This window comes from Mirounga leonina, unplaced genomic scaffold, assembly GCF_011800145.1.
Source record: "Mirounga leonina isolate KUSES-001 unplaced genomic scaffold, KU_Mleo_1.0 Mir_94, whole genome shotgun sequence".
Classification (NCBI taxonomy): Eukaryota; Metazoa; Chordata; class Mammalia; order Carnivora; family Phocidae; genus Mirounga; species Mirounga leonina.
In genome coordinates this window covers 9,089,255-9,103,688 of record NW_023270855.1, presented here as the reverse complement: position 1 = coordinate 9,103,688, position 14,434 = coordinate 9,089,255, and the positions used below count along the sequence as shown (strand labels likewise).

General features: G+C 37.8%; 1 protein-coding gene across 1 annotated transcript in view; it reads right to left on the bottom strand.

Annotated features, from left to right (window-relative positions):
* RAD18 (RAD18 E3 ubiquitin protein ligase) overlaps positions 1-14,434 on the bottom strand; it is a 108,261-nt gene that overhangs the window by 65,956 nt on the left and 27,871 nt on the right. The window contains exons 5-6 of the mRNA XM_034996916.1: positions 4,146-4,480; positions 1,571-1,670 (exon numbers count right to left, since the gene is read on the bottom strand). Of these exons, the coding sequence (XP_034852807.1) occupies positions 1,571-1,670; positions 4,146-4,480 (435 nt within the window). The remainder of the gene's footprint in view (positions 1-1,570; positions 1,671-4,145; positions 4,481-14,434) is intronic.

The following is a 14,434-nucleotide window of genomic DNA, read 5'->3' as shown; positions in this document are numbered from 1 at the left end:
CGTCTAAAAGCCAGAGATAACTATTTAACATAGAAGGACCTACAAACTCAAGAGATTACATTTTTCTGAAAACTACCCAGTGGGCTCTACAAAACAGGTAAGATTACAGCTAAATAAAATCACAGTGGGTAGCAAGAGCTGAAACATTTTGTACGAGTTTATACAAGCACACTGTGAGGGATAGTTCATTAAGCCTGTATCTGAAACATTTATTTTATCAAGTACAGACAATTAAACTGATGACTGTGAAATTCGAATGGGAAACTGTACTGTTCACTGGCATTTACAATAAAAAGCACCCGCAGATATCAACAATTTCTATCCAGAATTTTAAAATATGAAGCCTGATAGATGATTTCCAAAACATGAAGATAACACTGATCCTTCTTCCATGATTTAGTGAAAATGAGTAATGCATTTAAGGGTCCTCAGAATCTGAAGACATCAAAAGGAAAAATATTCTTTGAATCAACTCTGATACGATTCTACATAGGGGGTTAAGGGTTATCACCCCTAACAAGGAAATGGCCTGTCAGGCCATTTGTAGATAAAATGTTGTAGATAAAATATTCTAAATGTCACAGTATCTTTTATTTGACCAGACAGACCCCAGGACCAGGATGTAACTTAAGAGAAATGCAGCTCAATGTTCCCCTAAACATATCTTTACAAATTAGTTTAAGATGTAAATTATGAGGACAGAAAGGTTTTGGGGTCAAGGGGAGCCTGAGTGCCTCAGTTGGTTAAGCGTCTACCTTTGGCTCAGGTCATGATCTCAGGGTCCTGGGATGGAGCCCCACAGCGGGCTCCCTGCTCAGTGGGGAGTCTGCTCCCTCTGCCCCTCCCCCTGCTCATACTCTCTCTAATAAATAAATGAAATCTTGGGGAAAAAAAAAAGATTTTGGGGTCAAATAATGTAGTAATTACTGGATTAAATAAAATCCAACAATTACCTTTGATGTAGGACTTCTCAGATCCTTCAATACACTCACTGGTATAGTGAATCTTTCCCTAAGAGAGATATGATATGCAGTGCTTCTAAACTGCAAGCCAGAGCAAACGGCAGGACTACAGTATTCCAAGGAGCAGGGTTTGGAACCACTATTGGAACTTGAACTTAATTATGTATGGATGAGTATGTCTTTGGATAAACTGACAGAACTAAATGTATTAGAAGAACTATGAAAGATGCATCTAGAAAAAGAGCAGTCCAAGCAAGAGTATCAGTGTTGACTTCTCACTATTCAAGGAGAACATGCTCAGCCTTTACACTTGAAACTCATTCCTCAGGAAGAAACATTTCTTTTTTTTTTTAAGTGGGCTCCATGCCCAATGTGGGGCCTGAACTCAGGACCCTGAGATTGAGAGTCACATGCTCTACTGACTAAGCCAGCCAGGCGTCCCAGGGAGAAACATTTCTAAGGAGAAATGCAGGTCACCAGATTCTCATGGTTTAGGGGAAATAACCCTCAGGATGAAGGAGACAGAATGGAAGAGGTGGCAAATAGTTTATAAAGTACAAGAAGTACCTTGTTAAAGTAGCTCAATGGTTATGCTTTAACTTTCTTACCTTCTGAGGCTTTCCTTCTTCTCCTCACGTGTTAAACAGCTGTCTAAGTGCTTATTAATGTGATTTTCTGGAATATTAACCCCGCAAACAGGACAATCCACTGTATTTTTTTAAAAAGAGAAAGAGAGACTTTATTATTTACAGAAAGGGCAAAAATAATGTATAACCTGTCATCTTTTAGCAATTAATAAAAAAAAAAAAAAAAAATCCTAACCTTAACATGCACTTAGGAAAGCAGAAGAGAAAAAGAATGACACCTCAAGGCAACAGGATTGGGAGAGACTATTCACTGAGTAATGGCTAAATTGTGTTAAGTCACATAATTAGAATCTGCGGCCTACAGGAAGAGATTGCAAAGAAGTCTGGGGATTCATTTATTAGAAAATGCTTTGGTTAAGTCTTTTCTACAGAGGTGTGACCAGCCTATAGAACTAATCTTAAGTTTTCTGGTCCAGGAGTCATTCACATGTAGCACTGTAGCAATCGTAACAACATGAATAAGATACACCGGGCTGGGGATGAGAGAGTATGCAAAGCTAAACTGAAGCATTTGTTGGTTTGGGCCAACTACTGTTCAAATCAGCAATGGTTACAAATTCGATAATTTAGCTCTCATTTGTAATTACAAATGTAGTGTTGCCATTAGGAAACACAATCATTCTCAAACTGTTTGACGAAGTTGCAGAGAACTGTGGAAGAATCTTGGGGCCCAGAGGCCACCATGATAAAGACTGGGATGAGGCAGGAGGTCAGGGCCTCCATCTCTACTTCAAGGGAGCAAGGCCAATTTTATCTATTTTATGTTTTACAGTTCATGGTAAGATTTCATTTGAAAAAAAAACTGGTCTGTTAGGGGGAAAAAATTAACTATCAAGCTAAAAACACTACAACAAGAACTGTCAATTGATAGACTGACAAAAGATAGGGTAGGAAATGCAAGATCCACATATCCTTAAAAATTTTATTTTTTTTAAGATTTTATTTATTTATTTATTTGAGAGAGAGAGAGAGCAAGAGAGCGAGCACATGAGCAGGGGCAGAGGGAGAAGCAGATTCCCTTGCTAGCAGGGAGCCTGATGCAGGGCTCAATCCCAGGACCCCGAGCCCCTCCTTACAAAATTTAAACCCTTGAGTATTAATACGCTAACTTCAATCTAAGTTTAATAACCACTAATTGCGGGGCGCCTGTGTGGCTCAGTTGGCTGAGCATCTGCCTTCGGCTCAGGTCATGATCTCAGGGTCCTGGAATCGAGCCTGTGTCATCAGGCTCCGTGCTCAGCAAGGAGTCTGCTTCTCCCTCTCCCTCTGCCCCTCCCAACTGTTCATACTCTCTTGTGCATGCTCTCTCTCTCCCTCTCCCTCAGATAAATAAAATCTTTAAAAAAAACTAAAATGAATAACCACTAATTGCCCTGCACTATGTATGATGTGGGCATACCAAAGATGTCTAAGACATAGTTTCTGCCTAAAAGGTGATCTGAACTTCACGGGTAAGAGGAAACATGGAAACAATAGGTTAAACAAGCTGATCGAGTCATCAAAAAAGCAAACTATACACAAAATAGTCCAGAAAACAAGTGCCGTAACACTTTCGTGATGTGAGATGTCAATATTGTCTAACATAACCCAAGAATGGTTAGGATCTGGATAGAATCTAGAAAGATAAAACAGGGGTCAGCAAATTTTTTTTTTTTTAAGAGAGCAAGAGCGTGCAGGTGAGTGAGCATGGTTGGGTGGGGATCTCAAGCAGGCTCCCTGCTGAGTACAGAGCCCAATGCAGGGCTCGATCTCACAACTCTGATATCATGACCTGAGCCAAAATCAAGACTTGGACGCTTAACCGACTGAACCACCCAGGCGCCCCAGCAAACCTTTTTAGTTAAGGGCCAGTTAGTAGAGATTTTAGGCTCTGCAGGCTAGATGGTCTGTGTTACAACTACTAATCACTGCCATGGAGCATGAAAGCATTCATAAACAATATGTCAACAAATGGGTGTGGCTATTTTCCAGTGAACCTTTACTTACAAAAATAAAAGTGTCAAGCCAAACTTGGCCTGCAGCTTGTAGTTTTTCCAATCTCTGGGTGTATTCAAGGAATAATGGAAAGATCAGTTTGGCTAGCGCAGAAGGATTTTTGAGACGGAGGTCAGACATCTAGGGGAGGGGTCAAATTGTCTATGGCTATAAATGCCAGTCAGAACAGCTTGGAAGTGTTCAAAAAGGGGTATAAGAAGATAAAATGAGCTCGTTAAGATTAAACTGGAACTGATATGAAAGATGAGGAGGGAAATTAAAAGCTGAAAAATAAAAAGCTACTGCCATAGTTAAAATATGAGCTAACTAAAATTGTTCCATTTTTCCAGCAATCAGCCTGAATTCCTATTCTGTGAGAGAGAAAGAGTATAAAAATATCTTGCAGCATTGCCTACATCAATTTCTGAGACTGTTATAATGTAAAATTTGGTTTGTCCTTTCCCATTCAATCCCCCTAAAGATGCTTATTTATTCTCAGGTCATATGGGATGAAAAGATTTCCATTAAGTAAGAAAATACATACATGAAAATAATTTCCTACCTTTGGTAACCTGTTTCAAAGTTGATGTAGAGGGTGTCTCAGGAACATGAGCATCTAAGGAACACGGAGCTGCCTTTTCTATAGGTGTCTCTTTGGTCTTTGAAGAAGTGCTCACCTCTTTCTGAGGGGTGCATTTACTCTCATTCTCTTTTATCAACAACTCTGATGTGGAACCACCAGTTTCTCTGATCAAGAAATTCTCCATTAACCTGCTTCCTTGCTTTAAAGAACGTCTGAAGGCTACAGGAGTGTGTACTTTGGAAGCAAGGTTCTTTGAAGAGGAAGAAGCAGGAGATATGGGTGGTGACTCTAAGGCAAACTGCAACAGATGATTCCTTGAAGCACAAAAAATACAATGGATAACGAAGATGTCAAGTTATATACAATAAGTTAACTGACATAAGCTGTTTACCCAATTAACACTTGCTTCTGTGAAATACAGAACTTACTCCATAATGGCAACCAAACCAGTATTTCTTCAAAGCAATAAATCTGACTTAAAAAGCAGTTAATCTTTTATAAAGGAAAATGGAGATACTTCAGAATCTGGCCATGAAGAATACCTGGTATAAGACTTACTCTCCAACCATACATAACTTTAAAATTGAACAAAACACACAAAACAAATGTTTATAGCATGGACTATAATCAATACAAGGCTCCAGTCACTGAAAGAAAAGAGAAACATGAGGTGATCCAACATTCCCCCAAGAACTTCCCCTGGAAGCATCTTCTCGGAATTAGGTATTGAAATGAAGTTCAAATAGAGACCAGAGGGAAGAGAGATTAGAGTCCTGGGCAAAGATGGCTAGGATTACTCCCAAAGAAAGAGAACCCCAAAAATCTGCACAGAAATTCTCATCCACTCCTAATCACCTCCAGGGCTTCAAAAGCCTGAGAGAGAGAGAACAAGAGAACCTCGTAGGAAGCACATGCTGAGAAGCTGAGAAAAGTTGAAAAGTTGTTGGAGTTTGAGCCCAGCCAAATTGGAAAGATCTTGGAAAAAATCCCAGACATTCAGTTGAAACCCCACAAAGGCCACACCTTAGGAAAAATGACCATACTCTGGAAATATAAAACATTAATAGACCAAACCCAACAAAACACTAAATAAGGCCCTAACAGAATAAAAGTGAAGAGCTGGTGGGACACCAGCTCAATCAGTTAACCATCTGACTCTCGATTTCAGCTCAGGTCTTGATCTCAGCATAGTGAGTTAAAGCCTCGCATTGGGCTCCACACCAGGCATGGAGCCTACTTAAAAAAAAAAAGTGAAGAGCTGGTAATTTAGCCACCCATCAGAACAGAATCCAACATCTTTCAAAGGAAGATAATTCACAGCCTCCATAACATTTCACCAAAACACATTTTAAAATGACTAGATATGCAAAGAAACAAGAAATTAGCCACTAATCAAAAGATCAAATAGTCAATGGAAGTAGATCCAGAGGTGATCCAAACAGTGGCATTAGAAGGACTTCAAGATAACTACAATGAATATTAAAAAAAAAAGATGAAAAAAAAAATGAATAAAAAGATAGTGTACTGTTAGGGGGAATTAAAATCCATCCCAAAAAGGATAAACAAAGAAAATAAAACCTAGGCATATACTAACCAAACTGCTAAAGAATAAAAGAGAGAAAATCTCATACACAACCAGAAAAAAAATAAGACATGCGACCTCTAAGGCACAGTGTCTCAACCTCGGCACTACTGACACTTTGAATCAGAGCCTTTTTTGCTGTGAACTGTGCACTGTAGGAATGTCAGTAGCATACACCCCACCCTGGGTTGAGACAACCAAAACATATCCAAACATTACCAAATGTCCCCTGGGGTAGGGGTAAAAGGAAGGTAAAATCACTCCCAGCTGAGAACCACTGCTCTAAGAAACAATAAAAACATTACTGACTACTCAACAAAAACAATGAAAGCAAGAAGATAATAGAATGACATCAGGACATCTTTAAAAAGCAAAACTACCAAGAGTTCTATTTCCACTGAAAACAGTGTTCTAGGGCGCCTGGGTGGCTCAGTTGGTTAAGCATCTGCCTTCGGCTCAGGTCATGATCGCAGGGTCCTGGGATCGAGTCCCACACCAGACTCCGCTCTACAGGGAGCCTGCTTCTCCCTCTGCCTCTGCCTCTCTCTCTCTGTCTCTCATGAATAAACAAGTAAAAATCTTTTAAAAAAAAGAAAATAGTATTCTAAAGTGAGAGCAAAATACATTCTCCAACTAAGAAAAGCTAAGAGAATTCCTCACTGGCAGACAAGAAATACTACAAGAAATGTTCTTCAGCTTAAGGGAAACAATTCTAGAGGGAAGCACAAAAAGGTCAGCAAGAATCAACAGCTCCAGAAACAGTAAATACGTGGGTAAAAACAAAACTACTGACTGTTTTCAACAACACTAACAATGTCTTGTTGAGATTTTTAACATACATGGAAGTAAAATGCATACAAAAACATTGCAAAAAAAAAGGGAGATTAAATGATATAAAAATACTGTAAGGTTCTTGCATTGTTCAGGACATAATAAAAGTACTAATTTATGGTACACTATCATTAGGATGTATTTTGTCATTTTTTTCAGTAAGGACTTAAAAGAGTGACACTAAGAGGTATAATGTAAAAACTAACAAAGGAAATAAAATAATAAAAATACTCAATATTGAAAAGAATGGGCAGGAATAAATAAATAATTTTTTAAAAAAAGGAACAAATGGAGAAAGAAAACAAAAAGCAACATGGCAAACTGTAATCACATTAAATGTAATGGATACATACTCCAAAAGACAAAGATGGTCAGACTGGATTAAAAAATAAGATACAAGGGCGCCTGGATGGCTCAGTTGGTTAAGCGACTGCCTTCGGCTCAGGTCATGATCCTGGAGTCCCGGGATCGAGTCCCGCATCAGGCTCCCTGCTTGGCAGGGAGTCTGCTTCTCCCTCTGACCCTCCTCCCTCTCATGCTCTCTGTCTCTCATTCTCTCTCTCTCAAATAAATAAATCTTTGGAAAAAAAAAAAAGATACAAAAGATACAATTATATACTGTTTGAAAGAAAACACTTTAAATATAAAGACCCAGGAAGGTTAAAAATAAAAGGATGGGAAGAGATGTACCATGAATACTAATGAAAAGAAACCTGATATGGCAACATTAGTAACAGACAACATTAATGCAAAAAGTATTATGAGACATAAAGAGGGACCTCTCATTTTGACAAAATGGTCAATTTAATTCAAAGCCATAAAAATCATAAATTATATTCACTTAATAGCATAGCTTCAAAATGTATAAAGCAAAAACTGACAGACCTAAAAGGAGAAACAGCCCATTCACAATACTGTTTGGTTTAAATAATAGTGTGTATAAATCCAAACACACCTTTCTAACTAACAAAACAGATAAAAATCAGTAAGAGTACAGAATATCTGAACCAACCCAATTAATCGAATTGATGTAATTAACAAAAAATATTACATCTGACAAATGCAGACTACACATTCTTTTCAAGTATACATGGCACATTTACCAGCATAGACCACATTCTAGGCCATAAAGTAAATCTCAACAAATTTACAAGGAATGAAATAATTCAGTGTATCTACTCTGACCACTGTGAATTCACATGACACTCAATAACAAAAAATAACTAGACAATCTCCAAACTTTAAGAGATGCACTTTAGTGTGTTAAGCACTACACTTCCAAATAACCCTTTAGATCAAAAACAATGCAAATTAGAAAATATTCTGAGTTGAATGACAACTTGGAGGTTTGCTAAAACAGTCCCTAGAAAACAATTTACAGCTTAATAGAAAAATTGAAAATCAACACTCTAAGCTTCCAACTTAAAACATTAGGTAATGAACAGCAAATTACAACAAAAGAAGGATGGAAATAATAACATATTAATGAAATAGAAAATAAGCATATGAGAGGAAATAAGCAAAGCCAAAAGTTGGTTTTTTGAAAAAAAATTAATGAAATTAATAAACCCCTACCAAGACTGAACAAGAAAAAAACAAGCGAAAATACAAACTACAAGAACAAAGATTTATAAGGAGGCATCATTACAAATCCAACAGAAATTAAAAGATAAGAGGATATTATGAAAATTTTATATCAATAAAATCAAAATTTTAAATGAAATGGACAAATTTCTTGAAAAAGACTACTCATCAAAATTGCCAAAGGAAGAAACAGAAAATCTGAAGAGCAGTATTATCTATTAAAAAAACTGAGCTGTAATTAAAAACCTTCCTACAAAAAAAAAAAAAATCCTTCCTACAAAGAGAACTCCAGGCCCAGATGGTTTTGCTGGTAAATTCTACCAAATATTTATGGAAGAAATAATAACAGTGTTACACAAAATCATTCAGAAAATAAAAAAAGAAGAATATTTCCCAACTCATATTAAAGCCAGCATAACCTTAATAACAAAATCTGACAAGCACATTGTAGGAAAATAAAATTATAGTCCAATAATATCTCAAATATAGACACAAAAATCAAAAATGAAATATTAACAAATAAAATCTGGAGACAAATAAAAAGTACAATGCTTCATAACCAAGTGGGATTTATTCCAGGAACACAAGGTTGGTTTGCTATTTGAAAAATCAATGTAATTCACCACATTAACAAAATAAAGGAGAAAAACTATACAATCATTACAATAAATGCAGAAAAAGCATTTGAAAAAATTCAATACCCATTCATAATAAAAACACTTTAGAAAACCAGGAATAGAAGGAAACTTTTTTTTTTTAAAGTAGGCTCCATGCCCATCATGGAGCCCAATACAGCGCTTGAACTCACAACCTTGAGATCAAAACCTGAGAAGAGATCAAGAGTCAGATGCTTAACTGACTGAGCCACTCAGGCCCCCCAAAAGGAAACCTTCTTAATCTGATAAAAGACACCATCAAAATAACTGTGCTAGGGGCGCCTGGGTGGCTCAGTCGTTAAGCATCTGCCTTCAGCTCAGGTCATGATCCCAGGGTCCTGAGATCGAGCCCCGCATCGGGCTCCCTGCTCTGCAGGAAGCCTGCTTCTCCCTCTCCCACTCCCCCTGCTGGTGTTCCCTCTCTCACTGTGTCTCTCTCTGTCAAATAAATAAATAAAATCTTTAAAAAAAAAGAAAAGAAATGTCTGCTGAAGACTTTTAAAAAACCTGTGCTAAAACTTCGGACATCTCCCCTTAAGATTGAAAACAAGACAAGGATATGTCTACCACCACTATTTCTCTTCAAACTGTACTGGAGGCTCTAGCTTTTGTGGTAAGGGGGGAAAAAAAAAAATATATATATATATACATACACACACACACATAAATACACACACACACACACAATGGGAAAAAAAGAAAATTTTTTATTTGCAGGTGACACGATTATGTTCATAAAAAATCTGAAGACTCTACAAGCAACTAGAATAAGTGAATTTTTGCAAGACCCCGGACATAATATCAATTAACAAAAATTAATGCCTATATATTAGCAAACAGGAAATGAAATTTTAAAGGAAATACCACTTGAAATACCATCAAAAACATTAAATACCTAAGAATAAATTTAACAAAAATGTGTAAAATTTTTATCTTGAAAACTACCAAATTTGCTGAGGGCAATTTTAAAAAGGCCTAAGTAAAGAAATACCCTATGTACATGGACTAGAAAACTCAACAATGTCAACATGCCCATTTTCTCCACATTTATTTATAGATTCAATACAATGCCAATCAAAGGCAACTTTTGGGGGGGTGGAAATGATACATTCATTCTAACATTTACATGGAAATCAAAGGTCCCAGAATGAAAGTAGTCTTAAGGGAAACCAAAGTAGAGTACTCGTACTACAGATGTTAAGAACTTAACGGCACAGCTACTATATTAAAGACACTGTAGTATTAGCTGAAAGAGACACAAAGAGAATGTGTCCAGAATTAGCCCAACACATGTAGTCACTTGATTTACAACAAAGGAGCCACTGCAATTTAGTGAATCTTCTTAGTAAATGGTGCTGAAGCAACCAAGTATCTGTCGAGAAAAAAAATGAATCCTGACTCTTAACCTCCATCATACATAAAAATTAACTTGAATAGGTTCACAGGCCTAAGTGTAAAACTAAAATTATAACAATTCTAGGAAAGAAACTTAGGAAAAATCTTTATGACCTGAGGTAGGCAAAGATTTTTTTAAGCAAGTTTTTTTAAAAAGTAGTAATCATAAAAAAGAGAGAGATAAAACAGACTTCATCAAAATTAAACTGTCTGTTCATCAAAAGATACCTCTAGAAAATGAAAAGGCAAGCCAGAGACAGGAAGAAAAAAATATATATATATATGACCAAAATACATAAAGAACTGCAAATTAGTAAGAAAAAAACAAACAATACCATTTCTAAAAATTGGGTAGAAATTGAACAGATACTTCACCAAAGATATAAGAGTCAATAAGTACATGAAAAGGTATACTAGTCATCAGAAAGTGCAAATTAAAACCAAATAAGTTACCATTTCACACCCAATAAAATGCTTACAACTAAAAGGATTAATGATACCAAATACTAACCAGGATGTAGAGCAACTGAAATTCTCATACACTGCTGGTGGGGGTGGTCCAACCCACCTGGAAAACTGTCAATTTCTTATGAAGTTCAATATACACCTAGCATATAAGCCAGCAATTCCATTCATAAACATGTACCCAAAAGAAATGAAAACAGATGCCTGCACAAACACTGCACACAAATGTTCACGGCAACCTTTACCACACTAGCCACAAACTGGAAATAATCCAAATTCATCAATAGATGAATAGATAAGCAAATTTTTTATATTCATACAACAGATACTACTCAGGAAAAAAGAATGCTTACTGATATAAGCAACAACAGACAAAAACAGAAAGAGTATGTGAAGCAAAAGAGTAAATGTATACTGTATGACTCCATTTAAATGCACCATAAGAACAACCTGTGATTAAAGAAGCCTGAATGACGACTGTCTATGGGGGTGGGGGAGGAAGTGACTAGAAGCAGAATAAGGCAGCTATGGTGATGGAAATGTTCTGTATCCTGACGGTAATGGTAATTACACAGACGTATGCATTAACCAAAATCCAATGACCAAATTCAAACTTACTGTATATATTTTGCTATATGTAAATTTTACCACAGTTTAAAGAATCAAGAAATAATAAAAGACAATAATAATTTCAAAAATCTCACTGACATACTAACCAGGAAAGCTAAAATTACAATGACTGGAAAGACTAAGTGTTGGTGAGGATATGAAGCAAATGGAACTCTTATACTTTGCTGGTAGTAGTGTACTGATTTTAATAACTTAAAAACTAGCTTTAAAGATATAACAAGTAGGGGCGCCTGGGTGGCTCAGATGGTTAAGCTCTGCCTGCGGCTCAGGTCATGATCCCGGGGTCCTGGGATCGAGCCCCACGTCGGGCTCCTGGCTCAGCAGGGAGACTGCTTCTCCCTCTGCCTCTCCCCCTGCTCATGCTCTCTCTCTCTCTGTATCTCTCTGTCTCAAATGAATAAATAAATTCTTTAAAAAAAAAAAAGACAAATAAATGAATGCCTACTTTCTGATCTAGCAATTACACTTGTAGATATATGCCAAAAGATATATACAAGAATGTTCAAAGCAGCAGTCTCTGGAATAACAAAAATCAGAAACAATCCAAATGTCTCCCGTTATTTCCACCACATCTGCAGTTACTTCCCTCCACTGAAGTTTGAACCCTTCAAAGTCATCCATGAGGGTTGGAATCAACTTCTTCCAAACTAATGGCATCTACAATGGTGAATCCTTTCCAGAAGGTTTTCAAATGACTTCACCCAGATCCATCAGAGGAATCACTATCTATAGCAGCTATAACTTTATAAAACATATTTCTTAAATAATAAGACTTGAAAGTTGAAATCACTCCTTGATCCATGGGCTGCAGAATGGATGCTGTGTTAGCAGGCACAAAAACATTAATCTCATACATCTCCACTGGAGCTCTTGGGTGACCAGGTACATTGTCAATGAGCATAACCATGTTGTAAACAGATACATTGTCATCCAGGCTCTGTTGTTCCATTTATAGAGCACAGGCAGAGTAGATTTAGCATAATTCTTCAGGGCCCTGGGATTATCTGCATGCTAAATGAGCACTGGCTTCAACTTCAAGTCACCAGCTACATTAGCCCCTAACAAGAGTCAGCCAATCCTCTGAAGCTTTGAAGCCAGGCATTGACTTCTCTCTAGCTATGAAAGTCCTAGATGGCCTCTTCTTCCACTAGAAGGCTGTTTTGTCTACAGTGAAAATCTGTTTAGTGCAGGCACCTTCATTAATGATCTCCACGAGATCTCCTGGATGACTTGCTGCAGCTTCTGTATCAGCACTTGCTTCTTCACCTTGTACTTTTATGTTTTGGAGATGGCTTCTTTCCTTCACCCTCATGAACCACCTCTGCTAGCTTCACACTTCTCTTCTGCCGCTTGCTCACCTCTTTCAGCCTTCACAGAACTGAAGAGAGTTAGGGCCTTGCTCCCCATTAGGCTCTGGCTAAGGGAATGTTGTGGCTGGTTTGATCTATCCAGACCACTAAAACTTTCTCCCTATCAGCAGTGAGTTTGTTTGCTTTCTTATTATCCCTGTGTTCATTGGAGTAGCACTTTTAATTTCCTTCAAAAACTTGGCTGTTTGGCACAAGAGGCCTAGCTTTCAGCCCATCTCAGTTTTCAACATGCTTTCCTTACTAAGCTGAATCATTTCTTGTTTTTGGTTTAAAGGGAGACATGTGACTTTTCCTCTCACTTGAACACTTAAAGGCCTTGCAAGGTTATTAACTGGCTTAATTTAAATACTGTTGTGTCTCAGGGAATATGGAGATCCAAGGAGAGGGAGAGAAATGGCCAGTGATTGGAACAGTCAGAACACATACAACATTTGTCAATTAAGTTTGTGGTCATATATGGGCTGTAGTTTGTGAAGCCCCAAAACAATTACAATAGTAACATCAAATATCATTGACCACAGATCATCATAACAAATAATAATGAAAAATTCCAAAATATTTTAAGAATTGCCAAAATTTGACACAGAGACACAAAGTGAACAAATGCTGTTGGAAAAATGATACTGATAGACTTGGCTCAAGGCAGGGTGGCCAAAAACTTTCAATTTGTCAAAAAATGAAATATCTGCAAAGTACAGTAACGCAAAGTACAATAAAATAAGGTATAATTGTATATGCTGATAAAAAAAAAAAAGTGGCAGAGAGGGGCGCCTGGGTGGCTCAGTGGGTTAAGTGTCTGCCTTTGGCTTAAGTCATGATCCCAGGGTCCCGGGATCGAGCCCCACATGGAGTTACCCCCTAAGCGGGAAGCCTGCTTCTCCCTCTCCCTCTGCCTGCAGCTGCCCTTGCTTGTGCTCTTTGTCAAATAAATAAAATCTTTAAAAAAAAAAAAAAAAGGTGGCAGACAGTTGCACTATTGCAATGATAACATTATGCCCCTCGCCAAAACTGAAACTCATTAACTTCTTCATGTGCCCACTACTTTTGGGGTACTTTCAGCAGTGGAAATATAACAAAGAACAAAACTGTCCTCACAAAACTTACACTGTAGTAAGGGAAGAGACCGGAGATGCTCACGACATATGAAAGTGCTATGGCAAAAAAATGAAGCCAGTGAAGCCATGCATGAGGAGGGAATGAGCTTGATACTCTTTACAGGATGGTCACAGAAGGCCTCACTGAGACCATGACTTATGAAAAACAGGGCCGGAAGAAACTGAAGGACTAAGCCATGTGACTATCTGGGGAAACGCTGTTTCACCAAGAAATAACATTAAGTACAAAGTCTCTAGGGTCAGAGTATGATTGACATGTTTGAGAAACAGTCAAACACGGAGTATGTTTGACATGTTTGAGAAACAGTCAAACGCGCCTGGAGCAGAATAAAGGAGGGGCAGAGAAGTGGGAGAGGAAGTCAAAAAGGGAGAGAGGACTGCCACTGAGGGGAGAGGACTCAGGCTTTTGCTCCAAATGAGATGGGATACCACCTCTGGCCAATATTAAGTAGGATGTGACTTTTTAAAGGACCCCTTTTTAAAGGATCACTGTGGTTGCTGGCCTCAGTAGGACTATCAGAGGGCAAAAGCAGAAATAAGACCACCAGAAAGTGATCACAGAAGTCCAAGCTGACACTGGCTTGGGCAGGGTGATGAAAAGCTTCAGTTTCGGGAAGTCTGTTAATGATAAAGCCAACAG